A 27403-nucleotide genomic window follows, 5' to 3' on the forward strand; every position below is an offset into this window, starting at 1 on the left:
TGGGAGTTTGCCCAACCGGTTCACATGTGCTTTGTGGACTTGGAAAAGGCTTTTGACCATGTCGCCCCCGGTGTCTTGTGGGGAGTGCTCCGGGTATATGGAGTCGATGAAGTTATCCTTCATCTTTCTCTTCCACATTGTTGTGTGTCTGGTTCTCTTTAATTATGTGCTCGAAAGCTTTCTGATAGCTAAATTTTTGACTGAGGGTGCACGTTTCTGTACTGTAATGTTGAGGTTTTTGTCCCACCCTCCAAATGTGCAGGTGTGAGGCATACAGTGTGAGAAAATGTTTAATGTACATAAGATGATGGAGGAACGTTAGCAGGTGGACACTAAATAATCTGAAATTCTGTGTGTGTGTGTGTGTGTGTGTGTGTGTGTGTGTGTGTGTGTGTGTGTGTGTGTGTGTGTGTGTGTGTGTGTGTGTGTGTGCTGCTTTCACTGCCAAACTACAGTTAAACAATCTTGTTTGTTTTATATTTTTCAGTAAATTGAATAGGATTCACTGTACAACAAGCAACACCTGCATGCCAATCTAACTGGGAGAAACAGTTGAAATAGCATTGTGGTCATGCCAATTCAGCAAAGAATAGCAGTTGATTTTACTGGTTTAATATGTAATGTGTTTGTAAATGACAATAGTTTTGAACTGTAAAATTGACAGGTTCCTCCGTTGAGCTGTTTACATTTGTACTGTATTTTTTTACACTATATTTCTGGCAACCACAGCTGCCATGATTGTACCATTAAAACAACAGATTTTTTTTTTACAGTGTAGAAAAAGGACCTGCTTTCTGAATGTCCTAATGATGCTGGGCACAAAGAACCTGCACATGAAGTCAATTCCAACCCAGGGTCAAAGACATGGTGTACAATAGTTTCCTGACTTAAATCAGAAGGTATGTCTTGGTCTTCCTTGGCCCCTTCCTCATCCTTCCTCTGCCTCTTCCTCATTGTCTTCCTCCTTGTCCATAACCTCTCACACAAACTCTTCCTCTTCTGCATCTCAGTGTGGGTCTATCCACTGTGGATTGATGTGCCACCTCTGGGCTCTGAACTTATTTGATCCTGCCCAATTTGTCTTGTCACATATTAGAAACACGTGTGTTCAGTTTTGGGTTGTGTGTAAAAATGACAGCTGTGTTGGGGTTTACTTGTCATGGTGTGAAACATGTTTTGGATTCAGAGCATGTTTAAAGTTTGGCGGGAAAAGACCAGATAAGTTTTCCAAATGGAGTCTAAGTATCTGAACAGTGTTTAAGGTTTGGTCAAAAGAGTTTTTAATTCAAGAAAAAGGTTTAAGCCACTGAGAATTTGCTTTATAAACCAGGAATTAGTATTTTAGTATAAAGCTATAATAATGCCATTCCCACCCTTTGCTTTAACCACTGATTAAAGAGTTTATCATTGGCCGATGACTGTTGTGTCACTTGGTTAATGGTTCTAAGGTAGAAAACCCTTTGTTAGTAACACCTTAGACCCTCTTTTTTCTTTGGAGCTACTTTCCCTCTTTGTGGCATAGCTTCAACAAGTTGTTAGGAACATTCTCCAGAGATTTTGATCCAAATTAACATGACAGCATCAAACAGTCGCTGCAGACTTGTGATTTGATTTAAGCGGTGACTGCATGCCGCTGTTATGATATTTTCTCCTTTTGGACCATTATTTTGTAAACCCTAGAGATGGTAATGTGTAAAAATCCCAGTTGATCAGAAGTTTGTGTAACACTCAGACCAGCCCCTTTGACAAAAACAACAATGACATGCTCAAATCACTTTAAGTTCAAACCAAGCATCAGAACATTGTACTACCCTGTTCTGATGCTTGGTTTGAACTTCAGCTGGTCATCTTGGCCATTTCTTCATGCCTAAAGTCACAGAGTCTCAGTCATGTGGTTGGTTGATTAGATATCTGCATTAAAAAGCAATTGAACAGGTGTACCCAAAAAGTGACAGGTAAAGAATTCTATTGAAACTAGTTAGTGCCAGTTAGTTTTGTTAATGCTGATTTTTCTGTTTGTTTTGTTTCGTTCATTTCTTCTCGAAACCAACCTGAGTTGGGGAGCTCCTAACTGTGTGGGGAAGGAAGCACACACCTTCACACAGAGGCTTTTAGGTACCCTCGAAACACGCATGCAACATGAAACAACATGCTTCAGACACACCTGTGTCTGAAGCATATGTGGAGAACATAGCTGATATTACAGTTTTTCTCGATTGTTTACACACAATTTTTGGTGACTGAGACACAATGACCACAACGTATAACCAATGCACCAACTCCATGAACCAAGTCTGCTAAACTGTAAGCACAATTCCTGCTTTACACTCAGACTGTAGCTCTACAACACACTTTTTTTCAAAACACTACACACAATTCTCTGAGTTTTGGCACAATTTTCATGAAGTAAACTTCTTGTTTTCACAAAGAGCACAATGCCACTCAAACCAGTAAAATTAATATTCCTATAATGCACACTGACTCATCACATTGATAAACACCTGCCACACAATTTTACAACTAGCAATCAGAGCTTTAGCATAAAAGGGCAACGGGTGAGTTTCTCTGTTTTGGAACAATGGACTCCAACATTGAAATCAGAGGGAGAGCCAGAGGAGTGAGAATGAGAGGAAGAGGACGCAGAGGATGAGGAGGATAAGGATGGGGACGATGAAGGATGAGGGCCATAATCTCTGATGAGATCAGGGCCACTTTGGTTGACCATGTGGTAAACCCTGGTCTAACAATGAGGGAGGCTGGGCAAAGGGTGCAGCCAAATTTGAGCAGATACACAGTAGCATCCATCATCTGGACTTTCCAAAATGAAAATAGGTAAGAAATTTAGTCTTACTAGTATTAAGAAATTGTTGTACTGCAATTCAACACAGTACTCAATGAGTACAGTATTACAGTATTGCTAGTGGACTGTTCTGAAGGACTGCAAAAAGGTAAAGTGTTTATTTGAGATATATATTCCTTCTTTTTATCCCTTCACAATATTTACAATATTCCACTCTCTGTATTGCAGAGCTGAAAGATGACCATCAGGAGGAGGTCGGGAGCGTCTACTGTTTCCTGAACAGGAAAATCAAATTGTGAACATGGTCCGAGAGAAAAATGCCATTACATTACGACAAATCCAAAGAAAAGTACAAGAAAACAATGACATTTTTCCAAATGTTGATAGAATAAGTTTATCCACTCTGGACCGTGTCTTGTGAAGAAATCCTCAGAAGATAAAAGAAGTCTACAAATTCCATTTGAACGCAATTCAGACAGAGTCAAAGAACTGCGATATAACGGTGTGCAAATAACTCCTCTCAAATCAAATCAAATCAAATCAAATCAAGTTTAATTATAAAGCACTTTTCATACATTAAAAGAAATGCAGCACAAAGTGCTATACATGTTACAGTTTTTTTCAATTGTTTACACACAATTTTTGGTTCCTGAGACACAATGACCACTACATATAACCAATGTACCAATTCCATGAACCAGGTCTGCTAAACTGTAAGCACAATTCCTGCTTTACACTCAGACTACAGATCTACAACACACTTTTTTCAAAACAATACACACGATTCTCTGAGTTTTGGCACAATTTTCATGAAGTAAGCTTCTTGTTTTCACAAAGAGCACAATGCCACTCAAACCAGTAAAATTAATATTCCTATAATGCACACTGACTCATCACATTGATAAACACCTGTCACACATTTTTACAACTAGCAATCAGAGCTTTAGCATTAAAGGGCAACAGGTGAGTTTCTCTGTTTTGGAACAATGGACTCCAACATTGAAATCAGAGGGAGAGCCAGAGGTGTGAGAATGAGAGGAGGAGGATGCAGAGAATGAGGAAGACAAGGATGGGGACGGTAAAGGATGAGGGCCATAATCTCTGATGAGATCAGGGCCACTTTGGTTGACCATGTGGTAAACCCTGGTCTAACAATGAGGGAGGCTGGGCAAAGGGTGCAGCCAAATTTGAGCAGAAACACAGTAGCATCCAACTTTCGGACTTTCCAAAAAATGGGAATAAGAAATTTAGTCTTACTAGTTTTAGGAAATTGTTGTACTGCAATTCAACACAGTACTCAATGAGGACAGTATTACAGTACTGTCAGTGTACTGTTCTGAAGGACTGTAAAAAAGCAAAGTGTTTATTTGAGAAATGTATTCCTTCCTTTTTATCCCTTCACAATATTTACGATATTTCACTCTCTGTATTGCAGAGCTGAAAGACGACCATCAAGAGTAGGTCGGGAGCTTCTACTGTTTCCTGAACAGGAAAATCAAATTGTGAACATGGTCCTAGAGAATAATGCTATTACATTACGACAAATCCAAAGAAAAGTACAAGAAAACAATGACATTTTTCCAAATGTTGATATTATAAGTTTATTCACTCTAGACTGTGTCTTGCGAAGAAATTCCCTGAAGATGAAACAAGTCTACGGAGTTCCATTTGAACGCAATTCAGACAGAGTCAAAGAACTGTGATATAACGATGTGCAAGTAAATCCTGTCACTGATGCATACCCTGAAAACTGTAAATATTATACATGTTTTAGTATTGGAATCATAATGAATGTATTTCACAATAGTGACCACTCCATGCCTATTTCTGATATTATCCTGTGTGTTTCAGAGAGTCCTTGAGCTTGAGGTGGCTGCAGTGGAGCACCAGTTTGTCTTTATCGATGAGGTTGGATTCACCTTCACAAAAAAGACGTAGAAGGGGAAGGAACATCATCGGCCATTTTGTGTTCAGAGTCAAAAAAAAAAAAAAAAAATCAAAAATATTTTGCAAGAAGTGTCACACTGAACAGAAAAAGGCCGAGTAATGATAAATATTATGCAATCACAGTGTTTTACACTGTGCACATCAGTGTCCAACTCGCTCATATAAATGTTTGTTCATATAGTGGTTTGTGTGTGTCATTTAGAGACAAAACACCATTTTGAGAAGAATAAACAGTGTTTTGGATGTAAAGTTTCATTTTGCAGGAGAATTGAGGGGTTTTGAGAAATGTGTGAGTGAATTTTTTGATTTGTGTGTGGAGTTCTGAGAATATGAGGCATCCTTTCAGAAAATGTGTGTAAACAATCAAGAAAAACTGCAACAGGACTGTGGATGAATCATCACACAAGAATACACACATGTCGTGCACTGCATGATGAGAATGGGTGTTTATTGCAAAGTAGTTCAGCAGGTTTTAAATGAAGAGTTACCCCAGAATGCATACTGTGACGTGCCAGCTGTAAATGATAATAAAGCTCTACAGTCAGCCTGTCCAGTCAGGAATCTATTCCTCAGAGCAGACATGCTGTGAACTATCAGTGGTGAATCCTGTCAGTGTTACAGGCAGATGAGAGCGGGTTGTTTGGGGTGACGGAGTCTTTACCACCATGAGCTTTACATGTGATGATGTCTCCAGGTAGAGCAGGGTATTTCGCAGCATCAGGCGCCACATTGTGTGTGTGTGTGTGTGTGTGTGTGTGTGTGTGTGTGTGTGTGTGTGTGTGTGCGCGCGTGCGGGTTCCAGTGACGTAGTGCTGTACAGCAGAGCACAGTGCTGCAGAGTGTTCTCAGCACATTAGCTTTGCTCTAGTAGGGGAGGGAAACAGAATGGGGGGGGGGGGGGGGGACAGGAGGAAGGACACGCAGCAGAGTTGATAAGGAAAGGGGAGGAGGGGGCACGTGTGAGAGAAACTGGGAGAGCACTAATGATCTGATGGTCTGCAGTCTTTTTCCCCATTTTGTAGAGCTCAGCAAATATCCCTCTGCTTCTGGACTCCCTCTCCTCTGCTCTTACTGCTGGGGGGTTGGGGGTGGGGGGGGTGTTGTCTTGGAAAGGAACAGAGAAGGAGAGGGAAGAGGCGGTGGGCGTGAAGCACTCTATCATGTCCCTCCCGCTCTGCTTTAATTGAGCCAAGTGTTTTAGCAGATTGAAAAACAGTGTGGAGAGAGGGAGTGATGCAGCAGAGAGACAGACAGGGACTGACAGACAGGCAGAACACGAAATAGAGATAATAGGCTGTTGACTAAATATATATATATATATATATATATATATATATATATATATATATAGTCAACAGCCTATTATAACTTATTTATCTTAAAATAATTTCGAATCTATGAATTTCTCAATTTTATCCACTGATTCCTTTATTTGTTACTTGTCTGAAATCCACTTCATCGAACCTTCTTGTGAAGCCCCATGTTTGAGACCAATAGTTCACTTGGCCTACTCTTTTTTTTTTTTAGTGATACTGTTTCAAATATCACTGTGACAGTAGACAAACCATCTTTCAGTACTGCTTATCCCGTTAAATTGTGCATGTACTGTGTTGTTCTCCTGGTTGACAGATCTTGTTAGGCCTATCAATTCCTTCAGCAAAGTTTGCTCAGATCAACAATGAGAGGAACAAACTGATTGAGGGAAAAATGTGTTCCAAATTTCTGTCTCTGTTTTCACTGTGAGTCATTGGCTACCACTGGCTAATGCTTAGACAAGAATTTGTGTTCTTTTCAACAACAGCTGTTACCAACATTTATCAGTCCCAATTTAACCAAATATGTCCTGAGTCGCTGTGGATCAGCAAGCGCAAAACAGAGCAAGACCAGAAATCCCACTGTCTTGGAGCGTTTGGTGGAGTATACCTGGAAGTATGTATTGATCATGACAACGATGAGCACCAGGTCAATGCAGAAACACAAACCAGGCTTCAGAGCAAGCACTCTGGTTTGATTCTTATTGGAGTAAAGGAGAGAGTAAACCGTTTCATTAGTCCCCTGTGGAAACTCAATACATCACTGTTACAGTTCTTCTCAGGGGTTTTGGAGCTTTTCTCACATCAGAATTAAAATTCTCGGAACTGTTAGTTCAACCTCCACAACATTTAGTCATCTGTGCTCATCATACAGCAGTTTCTCATTTATTCCAACAAATTTCAAATTCTTTTGGACATGCATCAATTGCTTTCATACAGTTCTTTGCTGTTTTATGACATTATCATCTGCTTGTGTTATTCAGTCAAAGTGAAGCATACTTATGAATTCTGAAGAGTCATCCCCTAAGAATTAACACTCCTCATTTCATTGCCTTTTACAAAAATGTTGAACTAGTCATTGAAATCTGTCAAGCTAATGTTACATGTGTCTTTATCATTTTTTCCTAAATAAAGCATCCGTGTGTATGTGTGAGGCATCAGCTGCAACCAATGATAAGCCTCTTCTCTACAGTCAGAGCTCAGTCCCATGAACCCTCACTGAGTTACCGTATAATGGGAGGTTAGCGTGGTGGGAGAAGGGTGAGGATGCGGGAAGGGGACAGAACAGAGAAAACAAAGAAGAGGCCAAGTATGTAGGCAGGTTCCTGATGTCGTTAGGGCTACAGTGGCTGAGGCTGGTCGAAGGGTGCAGTCTTGGGAGAACCCGAGGGATGATCTTCACTGTGATTGAGATGAAAATATGTGTTCAGACAGACAGGAGTGTCCGGATGTGCATGTATGATTCACAGTGTTGTGTGTGTTGTTCACTCCAATTTGTACTGAAGTGCTGTTTAAAGTGGTGCACAGCTCTACCCAAATTGGCGTTACTTGTGTTTGTTGCAGATAAGTCTCTGTTTTCTTTTTAACAGTGCTGTGAAAAAAATAAAGTTGCCAAGAGCATGTGAAAGACATATTCAGTGTCTTGTACTCAGGTACCTCTCTAAACACAGGCATGTGTAGCTTTCCTGTAATTTTCAAATAGCTGTGTGAATAGTGTAGTGCTGTCTGGAGCATTTCCAGGTAGAGTCACCACGATCTGACTATTTTTTTTATTTTGTTGCTGCATTTGAAAACACTTACAGAGTAAACTGTCAAGATGAAAATGACAAAGACGTTTGAGCATCTTGTTCATGAACAGTGGAGTCAAAACTTTCCATCTTGATGACATTTTCACTGACATGAAGACTTGCTTTTGAAGAATGAATGATCCATTTTGAGCAAGCAACACACTTTTGCAGGTCTTGCAGTTTGTACTACTTGTTTTAAGGAATGCTGATGATGTGAGAAATGTTAGGTGGCTGACAGGAAGTTAGGGGACAGTTTTCCTAACCGACACAGTTAAGTTGTAAAAGTAAGTTAATGATTGTTTTCTTATGCAACAGCCACTGTAGAAATGCACGTGACTGAAAAATAGAGTGACAGAAAATTACCCCCAGGATTTCTGATGGTCCTAAAACCTTATTGGTTTTTAAGCGGCTGGGCTTTGTACTGCAGTGCTGGAAGTCTAAGACATTTCAATGGTGAAGGCAATTCCTTTACTTCATCTGATTGTAAAGATTACACAAATTGCCTTTTAAGCTTTGGATTAAAATATTGAAGGGAAGTGGGTCAAGCAACTAGCATACAGCACAGTCTTCAGACCACTGCACTGGCGTTCCTTAAGCCTAGCATTTACACCGATTCTTTTTCTTAAGGCTCCACAACAAAGTCCCAGCATCAGTGTTGAGCTGCACTGCTGCAGCTGAGTCAAAATGAGAGCAAATCTCTGTCGTCAGTTTTCATATGTGCGATTTCTAGTTTTGCCTCCTCTCACTTTCATTCATCGTGTTTACTTCAGGTTAAACCAATAATGCAGCAAATTCAACCGAAGAGGCAGAGAGCCAAAACAGAGGGTTTCCAGCTCGGTAGAGGGCAGTTTTTAAACCTTAATGCCATCCACCGATTTGAAAATGTTGGCCGAAGTAAGGTTGTCGTTCATTGAACGACTAAAAATAATCGATTCATAAAATCCGCATCCCACAAATCCCCTCTGCGCTTCTTCTGAACACAGTTCGATCTGCTTCTCTCTCACACATCCATACACAGACTCCTCCTCCCCTCTCCTCCTCCTCCTCCTCATCAGTTGGTCCTGTGCCTTCTTGACGGGACGGTATAACTGAAGCCATACGGAGCTTGGACCGGCGGTGGATGAGGACGGACAGTAGCCGCAGCAGCAGCAGTCGGGCGCACCGACCGAAGCATGCTCCAGCGCAGCCATGACTTGCTCGGCGTCAGATAGCGAGAAGATCGTGATCAACTGCGGTGGGATCAGACACGAGACCTACCGGAGCACACTAAAGACGCTGCCGGGGACGCGCTTGTCTTGGCTAACCGAACCCGACGCTTACAGCAACTTTGATTACGACCCCAAGTCCGACGAGTTCTTTTTCGACCGCCACCCGGCCACCTTCGCCTTCATCCTAAATTACTACCGCACCGGTAAGCTCCACTGCCCCAACGATGTCTGCGGGCCCCTCTTCGAGGAGGAGCTTGCCTTCTGGGGCATCGATGAGACGGACGTGGAGGCGTGCTGCTGGATGAACTACCGGCAGCATCGCGACGCGGAGGAAGCCCTGGACAGCTTCGAGACTCCCGAGCCGGACGCCCCCGAAGATGACCCGGCGCTCACCGGAGGGGCAGACGGTGACCTGAAACGGCTGTGTATGCAGGAGGACGGCCGCAGAGCGACGTGGTGGGAGGTGTGGCAGCCAAATATGTGGGCGCTGTTCGAGGACCCCTACTCCTCCAAATACGCACGGGTGAGTGTCTGTGCTATCAGAAAGTCATTTTCCTCCACCCTGTCTTTCTTTGTTCTTCTGTCGTTTTTTTTTATTTCTTTTATTTTTAATTTTATTATTTATTTATTTATTTATTTATTTATTTATTTATTTTTTAACTTTTGCGGTCTTTCCCTCTGTAGTGCGCACATGCTCCTCCGTTTTGGCACTGGTTTGGCCACTATACGCAATGCTGTGCGTAAAGGTATTCCATTAAGTGTCTGTAGATTATGGGGGTGCGAAGATTCATCGGATAGATAGATAGATAGATAGATAGATAGATAGATAGATAGATAGATAGATAGATAGATAGATAGATAGATAGATAGATAGATAGATAGATAGATAGATGGTGTTGCGTCAATATGTTGCTGGTTTTGCTTTCACCGTCTTTGCACTCTGAGCACATTTCTGCGCTCTTCTGCATTCATTCCCTCACCCTTTCCTCAACCTTCCCTCATCCTTTCCTCTCAGCGTTGCCGATGTAGTGTAGAGCCAGGGCTTGTCTCCTTGCCATACCTATCTTCCTCTCTTTCTTGAAGGTCCTAGTGTGATCACCACCTCATGTCAGTTGTAGATGTTGTTGGAGAGTCTCGCTGCACCTGTTCACTTCTCTTGTCAGATTGGTTAAAGATGAATTAAAGACACAGCGCCCCGCGCGAGAAGCCAGCTTCAAGTGTGTTGGTTATGTTGATTGATGTATTTGTTTCTCTCTGTAGTAGAGCACATGCTTATGAATGCATCACTATTAACTATTGTGTCCCTTTTATGTGCTTTGAGGTGAGCATGCGCACTGTGTGTTTTTAAGAACTAGTTCATATTCATTTGTCTGGTTTTGTCTGAGGAACTTTAGAACATACACTTTAATTCAGACTGAGAGGTCATGAATCCGGTTTCATTGTAAGCCTCTGCTTATTGTAAAACCATAGCTCTCAAACGTTTTATATGCAGCAAAAATGGATAGATCTATGGATTTAAAAAAGACAAAAGAAGAGGATCTCCCTACCCAATACCTGAATGCAGAACAATGGGGAAAACTATTCAGGGGAATTTTTTAAGGGTACAAACAGCTCAAACCTTTAGTACACAGACTTGGTGGGGTAACCCTTTGCCCTAGAAAAAAAAAATCTGAATAATCTGTCTATGTAGTTTAAAGTGGTAAAGTGGAGGAAAAGCAGTTGAGCCTGGACTTTCTTCTTGTGACCAACTAACAACTCCAAGCTTTGCTCATACATGATTTTTACATGATTGCCCAACCTCGGGATAAGATGAGCACCGGATTAAGCCTGACAACCAGTCGGGTTTTGCAAATTAGGTTGTATATGACTTTTGTTTGTTTGTTTTTATCTTTTTATTTGGTAGAGCATATATATTTTTATTTCTGTTTCTTGCCATGTTTTTGTTGTCTGTGAGACAACGGTGTAAAAGGAGAAAGAGGGTGGACACGTTCATTTAAAACAATTTAGTTTGGAGAAACGTTTGCATTGAAAATGCATCCCAGCCAGAACAAAAAACAAAAATGAAGAAAAAAAAAAAAAAAACCCTCTTGGAAGGATGTCTATGGTTATAAGTGTAAGTCATTTACAGACATTTTGGATAGTGATAGCAGACTTTTTTATCTGGTCTTAAGTTATTGATTGATTTCAAATAAACCCGCTGTTGTAAAGTTTTCTTTCTTTTCTTTCTTTTTTTTCTATTTAAAGTCAAGCAACTTGACTTTTCTCTGTCCATGGTGCTGAAGTACGTGTCAAAGTAGAGACAAGAGAGGCGGCAGGCTCAATGAAAGGCTATTGAAATGAAAGACAGTGTATGGCTGTTGGGATCATTTTGACAGAAGGAAACTATGTCTGTAACCTAACATCACATCCTAACGTCATAACTTATGATAAACAAGAAAAAGGAGTGAGGGAATGGAAAGCTGAGATGGCAGCTGATAAAGGAAGCTCGCTGATAAAGGAAGCTCGCTGATAAAGGAAGCTCGCTGAAAAGCCAGCAAAACAGAATCTCATAGTCCGTAACTGCCAACACTCCTGGTTTTTAACCCGTTCCCTTTCTGCAATCATGATTTGTAATTTCTCCCCACCATCCCACGATTTATCATTTTGGTACCAATTAAAGGCTCAATCAGATGAGCTGTGTAAGACATATCTTGGTAAAAACACAGAGGTTAAAATAATGTTGGGGGGTAACTTAAAACAAATCCAGTTTAAATGTTCACTTTCAGAATAATTCACTCACACTTCCTTAACTCAACATCATCTTTTCTGGAGAAGAGAGACTGCCATTCCTTTGCTTTTTTAGACTTGAAGCTTACAGCTTATTTTAAAGTCAAGAATCAGCTCATTGTGAATTAGAATGAGTCAGTTTTTCTTTGCTTTCCAATCAGCTCTAACTCTCATCCCTGCCAGTGAGGTCAACTGTTAGTCTCTTCCCCTCCCTACTCCCACCTTTTCTCCTCTCCTGAGTGGTCAGTACACCATCTATGACCTGTGTATCCTTACCCCTTCCTCTGTTGAATCAGCTCCTAAAATCTGAGCCCATTCACAGGGTAGCTGCTGATCTGGATCCTTGTGAGCTTTATTCGTTTTTTTTTTTTTTTCAGATTCTGCTTTATTTCCAGATATAGCTCATTGAGTCTTGAAGACCAAATGGCCTGCCTCAGCTTTCTATTCAGACATATTTTTAAAGTTCGCTCAAGAAGCAGCTTTTGTGTTTTGGTTTAGGCACCAATCAGTCTTTTTCAGTCTTTTGTAACTTAAAATGTAAAGTAAATAGGTAGAACACACAAACACACACACAAAACCTCACTGACTTGGGTTAGCCACCAGACTCAAACCCCTGAAAAGATCCTTGTGTTCTTACATCCATTTTTCCATCCACCCACTTCTCCATCTATCCATCCATCCACTCTTCCATCCATCCATCCATCCATCCATCCATCCATCCATCCATCCATCCATCCATCCATCCATCCATCCATCCATCCATCCATCCGTAGAGCCAAACTTTTTAAGAAACTTCATAATCTTTCTACTCTGTTACCCTTTGTGCTGTTTGGCTTGAGATGGTTATTTAGAGTATTTCAAGGGTCTGTGGGGAGTTTCTAAGTGATATTGAAAATTTCCCCCTTCTAGTCATAGTCGTAATCCACACTTTGAAATGAGGTTATCAGAACCACTATAGGTTATTCATAAATGCTACTTCTTAGCTTTCTGACCAGGTCTGGCAGGAGCGAATTGATTTATAGCACGACAAAGACTCTATAACAACACCACGCCAGCTGAGGAAGTGAACACTGGAGCCTAACTGTCAGACAGAAAAAGGACGGAAGAACAGATTGAAGATTAACAGGAGAAAGATAGAGCACAAGCTAAAAGCTAAGATAGGAGCTAAAGGCTAAAACAAGAGCTAAAGGCTAAAATCAAGCTAAAGGCTAAAAAGACAAGCAAAACTGTTTGTACTAATGTACAAACCCACAGTCAACAGTAATTCTGCAGTGGTCTATTCAAACTTGACAGTCTATCAATAAAATGAAGAGCCAGGTTACGTTAGCTCTGCTTGGTGAGGTTAGAGTTGGTAGATGAGCTCTGGTAGGACAGAACCAGGATTCACTAACGTTGCACGTTACAGACACGTCTCAGAGCACCAGGCTGTGAGTAGAGCTAAAGACAGCTACTAAACTACGCTACAAACTGACAAAGTTAGTTTGTTGTCAGGTTTCAAAGCATAGCTCTACCTAGCTGTTGATAAATACCTTACCTCGTGGAGTCGGATCTGGTAAAAAGTTGTCTTGAACAAAGAAAATTTGTTTTAATCTGTTCACTTTTAAAAACAAACACACGCCTTGTGAAGGTGCACATCTTCACTACAGTGTGTGTGAGACTCTGGACCAAAAGGTGGTGCTGCAGTCTAATTTAAACAGATCCTCCATATAACAACTTTAATTTGGATGATGATTCATCTACATTGGAGCTACATGAAACCCCATGTGTCTCATGCAGGTACTTGAGGTGAAATGAAATTCAGAGAGTTACAATGATTTGTAAATTTGCACACCTGTATTCACATTTAAGTACAAAGAATAAGGTTTTAGGATCAGCTGGTTTTCCAAACTCAGGTATAGAAGAGAGCCAGAAGCTGGCTCTGGTAGATTCAACATCACGGACACCATCATAAAGCAGAAAAAGAAAGATTCCAGTTTTACACCGGTCACATTGCAGCTGAAATCTGCACTTCAGCTGCCCAGTGCTGCTGTGTCACACCCCCAAATTGAACTGAGAGCAGTTTTAGAATTGTGCATACCCAAGCAGCCTTCACCTAAAAGGGTTCATTCATTTTGCTTTAGCATGAAAAATGTCATTTAACCTAGAGATTCCCATGCTTCCCCAAAAGATTCTGACATTTTTTCCTGAAAGTTTAAAGTGAAAAGAGAAAGGAAACGAAGGAAACAGAGAGAGTGAAATTTAACAAGGGCTAGAATCAACTGGTGCTTACTTTTAGATGTTCTCAGCATTGTAGATAACCTGAGTGTGCAAGTACTTGTCTTGTAAAGTGAACAACAAATGTGCTGTGCCAAAAGAAAAGGAAACCCACTTTAGTTTAGGTAACAAGGGTTAGGGAATTTACCTTTCAGTAAAGATGATGTGTGTGGCAACTGTTTTATTTATTTTTTTCTTAAAGCGATGAAACTGCATCCTTTATTTAGCTTGTTCATCACTTCAGAAAAAATAAATAAAACTCAAAAACCCAGAAACAAATGGATGGCTGAACAGGTGGCTACCAACCCTGACAGAGAGAGGGGGCAGGGTTGTGTCATGATGGGTGGGGGGTGGGGGTGGGGGGGGGGGGGGGGGGTGGGGGGGGGGGTTGACAGCTGAGGTGACTTTGAAAGTGTTGCAGTCAATAGTTTCTGTGCCAGGACGTTGACATAAAGATAGGTTGGAAAGTGTGGAGGGGGCAGCCAGTGCAGCAGCAGCACTCAGGTTGGCCCAGGTCAGGTGGCCATCTCAGTTTTAGCTGATTAGCTTGCTGAAGAACGTTGAGGGCGAAGCTGCTAGTCCTTGCCAAAGTCTCAGCTGAGTGAGACGAAGAAGGGAGCTGTTTCAAAAAACACGATGGCAAATGAGTGATATGATTATTGGTGCATTACATTTGTCTCTCCATTAGGTATTTGCAAAATCTTTGCAACAGCAGCAAGCTTTTGAAAGTCTCCCTTTCTTTCTTTCCCTCTCCTGTCCTCCTCTGATCTACTCCAGTCTGCACAATCTTCCCTCCGTTCCCTTCCTCCTCGTCATCACCACTGACAGCCTGTGCTGCTTTATTACCACGATTTCAGAGCAGAGTGCTGGATTGCTTATTATCACTACTCAGCCCCCCAACCCCCTCCCCGTCCTTTCCTCTTCCCACCCTCCTCTACTTCACCCCCTCCTCTAGTTCTCTCCAGCTCTCTGCTTGTGCTATAGCGTAACACTGCAGTCCCCGTAGTAGCTGACTGCGCTGGAGTCTGCTGCAGAGGAGGAGGGAGGGAGATGGGGGGTGGCATGGGAGGTGTTTTTGGAGAGGGGGTGGTGAATAAAATCAGAGTCAGAAGCAAGGTGGAATAGGAGGAACAGGATGGGGGTCACTTTCTGCATCCCCTCGTTCTCTCCTCTTGTTTTTTTCTTCTTTTCATCCCCGCTGCCCTTCTTCCTCTCTTTTCTGCTGAGCTTGGCAGACTGAGCTGCTCGTATCCATTTATTGATCAGGCAGTGCGTCTCAGCTCGCCTCATTCAGGTGGATGTCTCAGCTGAATGGTGCTCCTTTGTAAGCAAAACCTCCAACCCCCCCCCACCCCCCCCCAACCCCCCCCCCCCCCACCCAACCGACTATCTCTCTCTTCATTTGTTACACACAATAGGGTGTGATGACATTTCCTTGTCCCTAAAGGGAAAAAAAAGAAATACCCATACAGTGGCAAACACACACCTACACACCTCACACGTACTGTTCAGCCACACACAGTGAATGCGGCACTGATGATTGTATTTTGACCTCATTTTTGGAGGCTCAGAGGGGACTTTGAGTCGTCTAGCTGCCAGAGTTTTACTTCTCCTTGTCTTTTAGCAAACTGCTGCATGATCTGTTAATGTTACTTTTTTACTGCATCAAAGGAAATTCTTCTTTCAACACCTGTGTGTGCTGCAAAGGATGAGGGTTGTTAAGTAAGATGAGCGGGCTGTCATACTGACCTTATACCTGCAGACAGTAGGGCTTTGCTATTCTTGCGATTCGATTCTATTACAAAAATTGCGATTCTTTAGTAGTTATGATTTTTGGTTTGCTTTTTGTAGACTAGACCATGTGAAAAAAGTTAAATGATGATGATAATGTCTACAGGCTATATCAGGAGCTATATTTCTATGTAAAATGCACATCGGGTAGGTCAGAGAGAAACATTTCACCCTCTGCTGAAGAAAAGTGGTAACTTTTTTCTAATCCAGTTTATAAACAAAGATTGAAATTAAGAATTTGGATTTGAAAAAAAAAAAAGATTATCGACAAAGAATCCCGATTTTGATATTGTCAAACAAAAAATCCCGCTATATTATTTAACTTTTTTTTTTTTTTTCTCCCACTCCTAGCAGACATCATCTTCTGTTTAACTTGAATGGTTTTACAAATGCTGTGTAACAGAGGGGCTATGGAGCGCTGCAGAACAATCTGCCAACATTACAGTCAAATAAAACGGCTACACCAGGTTAGAATGGAGTAAATGTCTCTTTAAGAGCAGGCTTACACAGTATATCAACCTTCTTTGACTTTTCCTTTTTACTCAGTGTGTCTTCTGTCATTCCAACTCGGTCTGATTTTCCGGATCTTGACGTGGCCCCATGTAGTCTGTAGGTGTTACCCTGGTGTCACTTTCACATCTCAAACCTGACACACCATCCTAAAACCAGAACGCTGTCTTGCTGACCCTCTGTCCTGTGCCTTCACTGTATGTACATAGCAGGGGACTGATGAATTTAGCTGACCAAAGTCAGAAACATGCTCAGCAACATGTCAGTCTGCCAGGTTGCAGGGCTGGAACTCTGCGACAGTGGCCATCCAAAAGATTACTTTCATCTAAAGGCCAGGAGACATTCTCCTGAGAGATAATAAGACAGTTCTTTAAGGGGATATAAATGTTTATAACCACTCTAGAAACTTCATTTTGATTGTACAAAAAAAAAAAATCATTAGCAGCTATACTGTAGCACTGCTAAACTTATAAAATATACACCATAGATATGGGATATTGTTGTAACATAACAATACAACATTGTATTATTGTATTAATATTCGATGATACTAAACTTCAGCTGAATGATGAATTTGTTTATCTCAAAGTAATTGAAAAAGTAGCTAATCAAAACTAAAACTTGAAGTGTCTGCTGCTCTGGGTCATTCATGTTGAACTGCACTGACCCATGAAATGATCAAATGGTTGTGCTAGCAAAATTCAGTTTTTGGCAGAGGTTTCTTTGAGCCAATCTAAATGAGACTTGAAATATCTGGATGACATCAGTAAGTGTTGAGGTGTTTTCACCTTGGTCGTGAGAGACAAAGCAGAAATAAGTATGTTTTCAAAAATGTTGAGCTGTTCCTTTAAGAGCCAAGGTGAGACAGCTGGTCAGTGGGAGGAAACTGGCCCCATTTATTGACCGGTTCACCCAAAAACCATGACTTAGCCAATGTTATTTCTGGAGCAGGTGCACTGCTTCTGACCTTGGGTACAGAGCATATTGCAAGTTAGTAACGTCCCTGCAAGATGTTGGTGCATTTTCAGCAGAAACAGACGATCGCATGGTGATTTGAAGTCACGCACATGTTGTTGTTTTTTTAACCATCCAATGTTTCAACATGCTTTGTCCAAACGTGTCCCCCCTGTTTGAAATCCCTCACGCTGCTCTGTCTCTCCCCCTCCTACTCTAGTGGTTTAGTTGCGCTATAGGCAATATATCCACCAGGGTCCCCCTTCCCCCTCTGTGCTTTTCAGGATAATACTGCGACAGAGCTTTCTTCTCCATGTGCCGCTCATTGCAGGAGAGGGAGACCAGGGGAGGAAGGGAGAAAGAGGTGTGGATGAAGTGGGAGAGGGCTGAGAGAAAAAAGAGGGACACAATACTTGATCTGAAGACGTGTCAAGAAAAAAGCATTTAACCTCCGGGTGATCTGCTCTGTCCTTTCTGCTTGAAGGGGCCAGTAAACGCATACAGTAAATACACACACACACACACACACACACACACACACACACACACACACACACACACACACACACACACACACAGAGAGAGGCTTAATGCAGAGGTACACACTTGTTCAAAAAAGCTAACTGAGCAGAGAAAACAGCATATAGACTAAGATCCCACAGCCTAATACACTCACACACGCTGCAGATTACTGTAGAATGGTCTTCTGTGGTGTGTGACACAAACACACACACACACACACACACACACACACACACACACACACACACACACACACACACACACACACACACACACACACACACACACACACACAGATCCCAATCAGATCACTGTGAGAAGAAGTCATACAGTCACAGACAGACAACCACACCAGATGATAGGGGTCAGAGAAAAAAAATCTCTAACGATATATCAGGGTTTTTTGTTTGACAATATCAAAATCAGGATTCTTTGTCAATTTTTTTTTCAGGTTCCAATTTTTTCATTTTAGTCTTTGTTTATGAACTGGATTGGGAAAAAAAGTTACCACTTTTCTCCAGCAGAGGGCGAAATGTTTTTCTCTGACTCACATGATGTGCATTTTATGGGAAAATATGGCTCCTGATATAGTCTGTAGACATTATCACCCTCGTTTCACTTTTTCACTTGGTCTGGTGTTCAAAACAAGCAAACTCAAAATCTCAAAAATCATAACTACTGAAGAATCGCAATTCTATTCGAATCAGCACCCCAAAAATCGTAACAGAATCAGATCAAGAGAACGGCATATCATCCCAGCCCTACCAGATGATAACCTGTCAGCACTCCCAAAGCTCTACAAATGGTACCAGAACTGCCCGACCGAGATCACCAAGGCCTTTAACAACCCCACCATCCAGAACATGTCAGGGAAATTTCTCAGGTCACAGTACCTGACAGACAGAGACAGCACTAAATCAGCCACTAAAGATTTAAACAGCATCTTTATGAACTTAGAATGAGTAGCAAGACATCCCCCTCCCCAACAGTTTAAGGAGGTTATCCAGTTATCCAGCAGAAAAGGTTCAGTACCCAGAGAACCAATTCATGAACATAGAGAATAGTCCAGAAATGGAAATGTGGAAAAAAATTTAACCCCACAAATAAAAAACAGCATTTCTGAACAGAACGGTAATGGCTGGAAAAACCACTTCTCTAATTTCTATCAGAATCCAAAAAGATTGAGTGCAAAATAACACCAGACATCTATTATAAAGAAACAGACACAGTCAGAACAGGTCATTAAAGATGATCAAACCCTTCAGACAGTCCATCACAATGGACCAGCTTAAAGAAGGCCTGACCCATCTTAGAGATGAAAAGCTTGTGGCATGGATGGCATCAGACACAGCAGCAGTTACTCAAAGCTGCAGTCTTGAAATTATTTCATTTTGTATTGAAAAGTGAAGTCTACCCTGAAACACGGAACACAGGTCAGATTACCCCTGTTTTTAAAAATGGAGACCATCCCAGTATTCAAAGATGAGTCTGTGTACATTCAAATGAAGGCAAATTATTTAGTAATGGTTCAAAAATCATTTCTTACCTGCCTGAAGGTAATGTTCATTACATTTTATTATTGATTTATTTTTGATTGATGTTATTAATTTTTCATAATAATAGCCTAGACTGCCGATATGTAGTCTTCAACATTTTAATTGTACATTGTCTTAAGCATCATCTTTTAAAAAAGGGAAAAAAAAAAACCTTCATACCAATGGAGCTAATTTGAGTTTCAGAGGAAGAGAGAGATTGTGCAACCTTCCTTCCACCTCTCCAGCCGGTTTGAACACCCATACCTTCTGAGCGGTTTGTAAACACTCTAAAGAGAGATAGGGCTCCAAGAAGCTGAGATCACAGCAAGGTATAGGCAAAGGAAGCTTCCTCTTGATTCTTACAGTATTTTTAAAAAGCCTACTCATAAACACTTTCCAAGATTATTCATTGCTGTTTTTTTTTTTTTGTTTTTTTGTTTTTTTTTTAATCCAATGAGAATTGTGTCTGTGACTCTCAGCTCCAGGACCATTACAGAAGACTATTTTTTTAAAAATGGAGTGCTTTTACACAGAGGAATAAGATACATCAAGCACAAAAATATGTCTGTTGTTGGGCATTCCATATGCTTACAGGAGAAACAGCAGGGAATTCCCAAAACAGAGCCTAACTGGACAGTATCGCCACCTTTTGACCCAGGGTCTCACACACACTGTGGTGAAGATGTGACTCTGAACAAGGCATGTGTTTGTTTTGGGAATGAACGGAGATAAGATCTTCTTTTTAACTCTAGTTTTCACCAGCGTCACAACTGTCTGAGTTTGAATATCAGCGTGTCTGACTGATATCTCCACATGGATGAAGGAACGCCACCTTCAGCTAAATCTGTTCAAAACTGAGCTCATTGTCCTTCCTGTTTGTCCCACAGTTCAACCACAGATCAGTGTCCTGTTTCATACTATTCAACTTGTGCCACAAACTCTGCCTGAAATCTGGGTGTCCTGATTGATGACCAGCTGACCTTTAAGGTTCATGTGGCCTCGATCTTGACGCCTGGTGCTCCCAGCCCAGTGCAGCTCTAAATCTCTAGCCAGACTCTTTTCCTCTGTTTTTCCCAAATGGTGGAATGAATTACCTAACTCTATACGATCCACAGTGCCTTTCTACTTAAAAGATGTCTGAAGACTCCCCTGTTCAGGGAACACTGAAGCCCTTAACCTGAGCCTTCTTGTCTTTGTCCTTAGGTCTAGAATGAGTCAGAGAGTCTTAGACCCAGCTCTTAGTCAATATTTAGCACTGATCATTGAATGTTGTTGAAGGATAAACTATAATGTTGAAGCAATTAATGGTGGTGAAAAATGGCTACATTATTCAAAATGGAAAAAAAACTTAGGCTGTGGCTGCTGACATTGCTTACTTTTATATTAATAATTGTATGAATGTTACAGAATATCACATACATATTTAGTGTATTTACCCATAACACATTTACTGGACTGTTTTGCTGTGTACTTCTGTTGACACATTGATGCCAGATGGGATAATGTGAAAGAGATTCGATCTCAATCTCTATTAGGGATAGGTACCAAATTAGGGACTTTTTTAGGTACCAAATTGATATTTTTTACAGGCTGCACGGTGGCGCAACGGTTAGCGCTGCAGCCTCACAGCAGAAGGTCACCGGTTAGATTCCATGCTTGGCCAGTGGGCCTGTCTGTGTGGAGTTTGCATGTTCTCCCCGTGCATGCGTGGGTTCTCTCTGGAATAGGGTACTCCAGCTTCCTCCCACAGTCCAAAAATATGCTCATCAGATAAATTGAGCACTCTAAATTGCCCATAGGTGTGAGTGTGTGTTTGATTGGTTGTCTGTATCTGTCAGCCCTGTGATTGACTGGCGACCAGTCCAGGGTGTACCCTGCCTCTTGCCCAATGACAGCTGGGATAGGCTCCAGCCACCCACAACCCTGAACAGGATAAGTGGTTAGGAAAATGAATGAATTTATGATATTTTTTACAAAATAAGCACAAAGAGGTACGGAAAATTGGTACCGTTAAGTACTTGTACTGCCAGGTACTGGGCGTCAGTATTTTATCATTTCAAATGTAAAAGGTACCCATCCCTAATCTCTATATCCCATTAGTGATTTTGATTTGTTTTGTTTCTTTTTTAATATTGCAAATTTTACAAATTAAAAAGAAATGATGATCTCATTTTTTTGTACTCTAAGTAATATGCTGTTTTGGAGGTGGAGAAAGTCAGACGCCAAAACATCAGGTATATTGTATTTTGTTGTATTTAGTTAGTTTTCAGTCATTCAGGGTTTTTTTTTTCTTGGGTATGCCTTTTGAGTGGCTGCCTGTTGTAGCACCTTTTATCTTTTTAGCTCTCTTTGTATCTGGAGCCAGTCATTAATTTTTGTGGCTCATTTTTTGGCCATTGAGATCAAAGTGGTTGTGTTTGCAGTGGTGTTTTTACTTTTTTAATTTCTGTGTGTCTGGAGCTACTATATGTAACCATGGTTGCATTGTTAACACACAAGATTTCAGCTGTTAGCAGCCTGTTGCATGTCCATGCCAACCGCTGCTTGCTCCGTTGTGCCCTGCAAGCTGAGGAGAAGGAGGCAAAGACGATGTGCTGGTGCTGCAGTAGAAGCTAAGAAGAGACAATACTGACCTGTCAATATTATTTTAAGTTATTTGTTCTCTTTCCTTCCCCTGCATCAAAATCATGATTTGGGTTTTATGTAGAACATTTAAGCTGTTTTTTATGTCACCTTGTCCTATTGTGAATTAGTTTCTACCTGCACTCCTTTCAGAGGGGATCGGGTTTCAATCACTTTTGACAACTGTTGCAATAGATATTGTGGCAGCATTTCTGCATCAGTTATATCTTTCCACTGTGTCTCTTCATGTCACAATGCAATGGGAAAATGGTACCATGTCTGTTGGCTGCCTTTTGGGTTTGTGGGTTTGTGGGTTTGTGGGTTTATGTATCTTGTGTCAAGACACATTCCTACCACTTGGCTGCCAATTCATTTGCATTCCAATTAAAATAAATTGGTTGTGCTGCTTACATATGTAACAACCTTCAGGCAAACTTTGCAGTTGACAATGGCTTGTCAATGTCAGATGGTGCAAATCCCAGGCCTTTCCCAATAACCGCTGAGATAGGGGGCGGGGCTTTTTGGAACACTCTTTATCAACTCTAGTAGCCATGTTGTGTGTGTCTGTAAGAAGCAACGCAGGGTATAAACTTTAGATTTATTTGTACATATAAATAAAAAAAATCAAGTTGAAATAGTACACTACAAGCATTAGCACGCAGGTACATCTAGGTAAGAAATAACCATGGTGGACACAGCATATGTACTTTCTCATTACAAGCATTTTGAAGCCTTGAGTCTCACAGAGCTGCTATTATGTACCATGTTCCAATAACAAATTCTTCTGCATATGGCATCTCAGGAGCAGGAAGGCAGAATGAAAAATATCTACTGGAAATAAAGTTTAAGTTCATGCAGGACATGGAAGTCATGTGCCCAGCTGCTGTCAGCTGACAGGCTGATCGTCCAGTCACTATTTCCTGCCCCATCCAACCAATCACAGCTCATGCATAATGATAAGGCAGTAAATGTAAACTAGGACTATTTAATCGCAATTAATTGTATGATTGTTCATAGTTAACGGGCGATTAATCTCAAATCTCTAAGCAGGCTGCCTTGCTGACCAGGGAGTACTCTGAAAAGCAGAGCTTTAACGCCAACTATAATTGTATTTGAGGATAATGTTCCTGACTGAAATATGAAAACAAATTCTTTCATACTGTTAGTGTTCTTGTTCAACCCTCACACCCATCAAACAATTAAAAAAAACATCCAGGTTTTGGTAATGTAAGGTGTTTAATAGCTGTCACAGGAACCTGGATGAATGTCTGATTGCAAGAGTGCTCACAGTGCATGAATCCTGGCAGTGTGCTGAGCCACAGAGCTGTCCACTGCTGAGGGTGCTGATACAAGGTGTACGTTTCAGCTAACAGAGCTCTCCGGTGAGACAGGCAAGCTTTACATGTTCTTGTTTGTTCTTCTACAGGGCTTTCCAGAGTGGCTAATGTGGGTCGCTGGCACAAAGTACAGTGGCACTAAAATAGAAGCAGTTTGGGGAATAAAATAATGCTGCATCAACTTAAGAGCACAATTGCAATTTGGGAGAGCTTGTATCTCTTGAAATCAGTGACCCTTTGAGATGGTGATGAAGCTGGTTAATCCAGATGTGGTCTAGTGTTAAAATGCTGTGAGTAGATGGCATTCAGAGTCTTGCAGATCTTGGAAATCAAATGCAGCTTGCTGAAAGGACAGGACTGAAGGTTTCAGTGCTGTCATCATCCTACCTAACGAATCAGTCACATCACTGGAATGAGGTAGAGTTACTCTGCTCTCAGCAAACTGCATACGTGGCAACTGGATGGACAAAGGGTAATTAATTGGACTCCTTCTCTGCTGTCCATCGGAAAGAACACAACAAGGCAAGAAAGGGCTGACTTCATTTTTCAGGTCTGCTTGCCATTTCCCTTAGTACACACAGTTAATATAGTCACGCTTTGTCACATGTCACAAGAAGCAGTCAAAGTCATTAAAAAAAGATGATGGGAAACCACATCTGTATTATTTTAAAAAAACCTTTGATATGCCGTGTCATTAGGGATGATAAATACGTAGGTACTTCTGTACTTGAAAGATGTGCTGTGGAAATGAGTGAACTTACCAGAAAGGTTTTGGACCTTGTTTTCATTAGTTTCATTTTTCTTTTGCTTTTACTAACATCAACTAAGACTTTGAGGTTTACATAGACACTTTGAACAACCCTCACACACTAATACATTCATAGCGACATGCAGGTGCAGCTGACAAACTGTTCTGTGTTGCCAAAGACCATCTGTGGTTCAATTTATAACTACCTTGGATGCACCAGCAATGCTGTTTCAATCTCCATTGGGCAAATAAACATATTTCTCAAACCAAACAACAAATATCCCTTTTTTTCTTGGCTCATACAGCAAAGTAAAACTGAAAAAAAGCGTCAACTATTTAACTGAGAATGAAACCACATGAATGGCAGCTAGAGGAGTATAGAGCTGGGGGAAGCCTGCAAATGGCCATACTTACTGAAAGCAGTGAATGCTGCTCAGAGGTCTGTAGCTTCGTTTATGGAGCTCACACTTAAACTGCTAGTGTTTGATGGTTAAACATTTTGTTGTTCACTTTCTTTTAAATGATGATGATGATGGTGATGGTGATGGTGATGGTGATTCTCAAAAGGATTTTGATGGGCAAAAAAGCTTTGATAAGAAATTTCCCATTAATTTCAGACAAAAGTGGGCCTATGTTTCAGGTCCCTCAGACAAACCCATTACACACACACACACTCACACTTTCTCTCACACACACCACACACACACACACACACACACACACACACACACACACACACACACACACACACACACACACACACACACACACACACACACACACACACACACTGTGGTCAGCAGGAGTTTATTTATTCATGACAAACATGACATTTGAAGAGCTGACCCAGGGGGGGTATTGACCCGAGGATACCTTTCATAGTCATTTAAACAACCAGCGTATCATTTTAACACCCAGCGCAGGCCTTCCAGCTGTATACACTGCATCATGAAATAACAGAGAAAACACTCATCACTCTATTCACAGCTTTACTGAAGGTTTTATCCAAGTATGTTGAAGGCATTTTGTAAATGTATAAAATAAATTAAAACAGCCACTTGGCAGTTACATTGGGGGAGACAAAAACGTCTTTTTTTTGCTTTATTTTTTATAGAGTAGGTGAAATATTCCTAATTTGTGCCAGGAGAAGCGGTTTAAAGAGAAAAATTTTCAATGGGGTCTTCAAATTTTTTAGACAAGTCTTCCTTAAAGTGGACAGTGGTGAAGCAGTAGTACATCAAACTAAGATCAGACATAAAAATAAAGCTTTTACCCTCGCTACACTGACGTAGAACCCTTGAATGCACCAACAGCAGAATATGACAGCGATGCCTCTTTTTGAGTTTCTATCCTCAGGTAGCCAAAAACCCATTAGAGGATCCCTTTCTCCCTTCCATCCCTCCCCCTCTGCTCTTTTCTTACCCTCTAAATATAGCCTTCTTCACTCTGTCATTTCAACTCATACACCTCATTCCCCTGGTGGGGATGGAAGTGTTACAGCGCCTCTAAAGCACACTCACAGAGATGAGCCCCCTGGTGCAGTTTCGCACATGCAACAACACTCTGTGTTTTAGCTCTTGGGGGGCTGTGGCAGCAGGGAATAAGGATTTTTGAACCTCTGCAATGAAAACTATGACTTTAGGAAGTACATTTTATAAAGTCATCTCTGAATAGTGTCCTGTTTTTCAAAATAAAACAGAATTTACATTTTTATAGCAGGTCACACGACTGTTATGTGACCTGCATTGCTTTCAGAAAAACATCCACAGAGAGTTACGACCAGCTCTGTGCCTTCAATGAGCTCAGCTGATCCTAATACATTCTTTGTGTTCTTAGTTTTCGTTCCGCAACCAGCAGCTGTGTACAGGTGTACTTCCCCTTGACCTGGACAGAGAAATAATCAGTTCTCCACTTCTCCTGAAACCCTCTGTGCCTGACATCAACCTTTCTTTTTGGCCTGTGCAAGCAGCAACCTCCAGTCTAAAAATATGACGCAATGTGGAAGAGCTGCAATCTGCAATTGTCGAGTGTCCGCTCAAGGCTGGCTCCAGATGTGCTGGAAACCACTGACACACCAGGCTAAACTTATCTATAAATAAATATAAAAAAAATTCACTGCAGAAATACAAATGTTTACAGCCTGGTACAAAAAATGTTTGACTGTCTGTCTAAAAGAGCATATCTAATGACACACAAGGTACAGGGGGTGACTTTTTTCCTCTTCTATGTATGCACACACGTACACACACACACACACACACACACACACACACACACACACATATGTATACATACATATACATATATATATATATATATATATATATATATATATATATATATATATATATATATATATATATATATATATATATATATATATATAAAGAGAGAGAGAGATAGGGAGAGAGAGAGATGAAGGTGACGAGTGTCCAATCAGAGGCACAGCTCAGCTGACAGGTGGGGGCTATATAGGTGTTCATGGAGCCTTAAGCTGCGTTTCCACCAAGCAGTACGGGTCGGTTCAGTACGGTTTGGGACGGTTTGGGACAGTAAAGTCTCATCCCGTTTGCGTTTCCACAGCAAACTGTGCCCTCTCATGGTGGGCGGCGTGTAAGCCGCATGCCGGAAGCCACAGCTGGTAAACAATAGCACGACGCCGTAGCAGCTTACCCCGCGATTAAATCCAACAAAGAAGAAAATGCGACACAGTAAACAAAGAGCACGGATGGAAGACATGCAGCATTTCGTCCTCTCTGTGATTTTCATGTAACTCTCTGTTACAAAGTGCAATCAAGCTTCGTTTCAGGGAAGTCTGTGAGCCGCAAGGAGAAATGCAGCCGCTGTCGGGGTGAGTGACGATTCTTTTGACCAATCAACGGTCTGCAGTGTGTTGCTCCACCTCACGAGAGCGGATCGGTTCAGTCTGGCACCCATACGAAAGGGTCCCAAAAAAGTGGGGCGGCTCGTCTCGGTTTTTAGGGATCCGTCCCGGGATGAGTCTATAGAAACGCCGCTAAAAGCGCACCCTACCGAGACGAACCGACCCGGACTGCTTGGTGGAAACGTGGCTTTAGAGGCTGTTTACACGGTTTTAGAGTGAAACGCAAAAGTTTTGTTGCGTTTCAGCCTGGCATTTACATGGAAACGGCGTTTCAGCCGTCCTAAAACGCAAACTATTGAAACCGGCCTCCAGGGTGGGATTTTTCTGAAACGCTCCTGACACCATTGCCGTGTAAACAGTAAGCTGGCGTTTTCAGTGGGAATGCTGATGTTACACACACTCTGCCTAGCGCGCGCATACAACACG

General features: G+C 41.5%; 1 protein-coding gene across 5 annotated transcripts in view; it reads left to right on the forward strand.

The window, feature by feature from the left end:
• Window positions 1–8879: 8879 nt before the first annotated feature.
• LOC141810055 (voltage-gated potassium channel KCNC1-like) overlaps window positions 8880–27403 on the forward strand; it is a 107523-nt gene continuing 88999 nt past the window's right edge. For 2 of the 5 annotated variants that reach the window (XM_074697370.1, XM_074697371.1), the window contains exon 1: window positions 8881–9578. In XM_074697370.1, the coding sequence (XP_074553471.1) occupies window positions 9036–9578 (543 nt within the window). In that variant the 5' untranslated portion in view covers window positions 8881–9035. Of the gene's footprint in view, window positions 9579–27403 lie in introns of all 5 variants that reach the window. The other 3 variants (XR_012600042.1, XM_074697372.1, XM_074697368.1) reach the window with 2 other exon arrangements.

This window comes from Halichoeres trimaculatus, unplaced genomic scaffold (genome assembly GCF_033239565.1).
Source record: "Halichoeres trimaculatus isolate MK-OKI-2021-1 unplaced genomic scaffold, fHalTri1.1 fHalTri1_scaffold_20, whole genome shotgun sequence".
In the NCBI taxonomy this organism is placed as follows: Eukaryota; Metazoa; Chordata; class Actinopteri; order Labriformes; family Labridae; genus Halichoeres; species Halichoeres trimaculatus.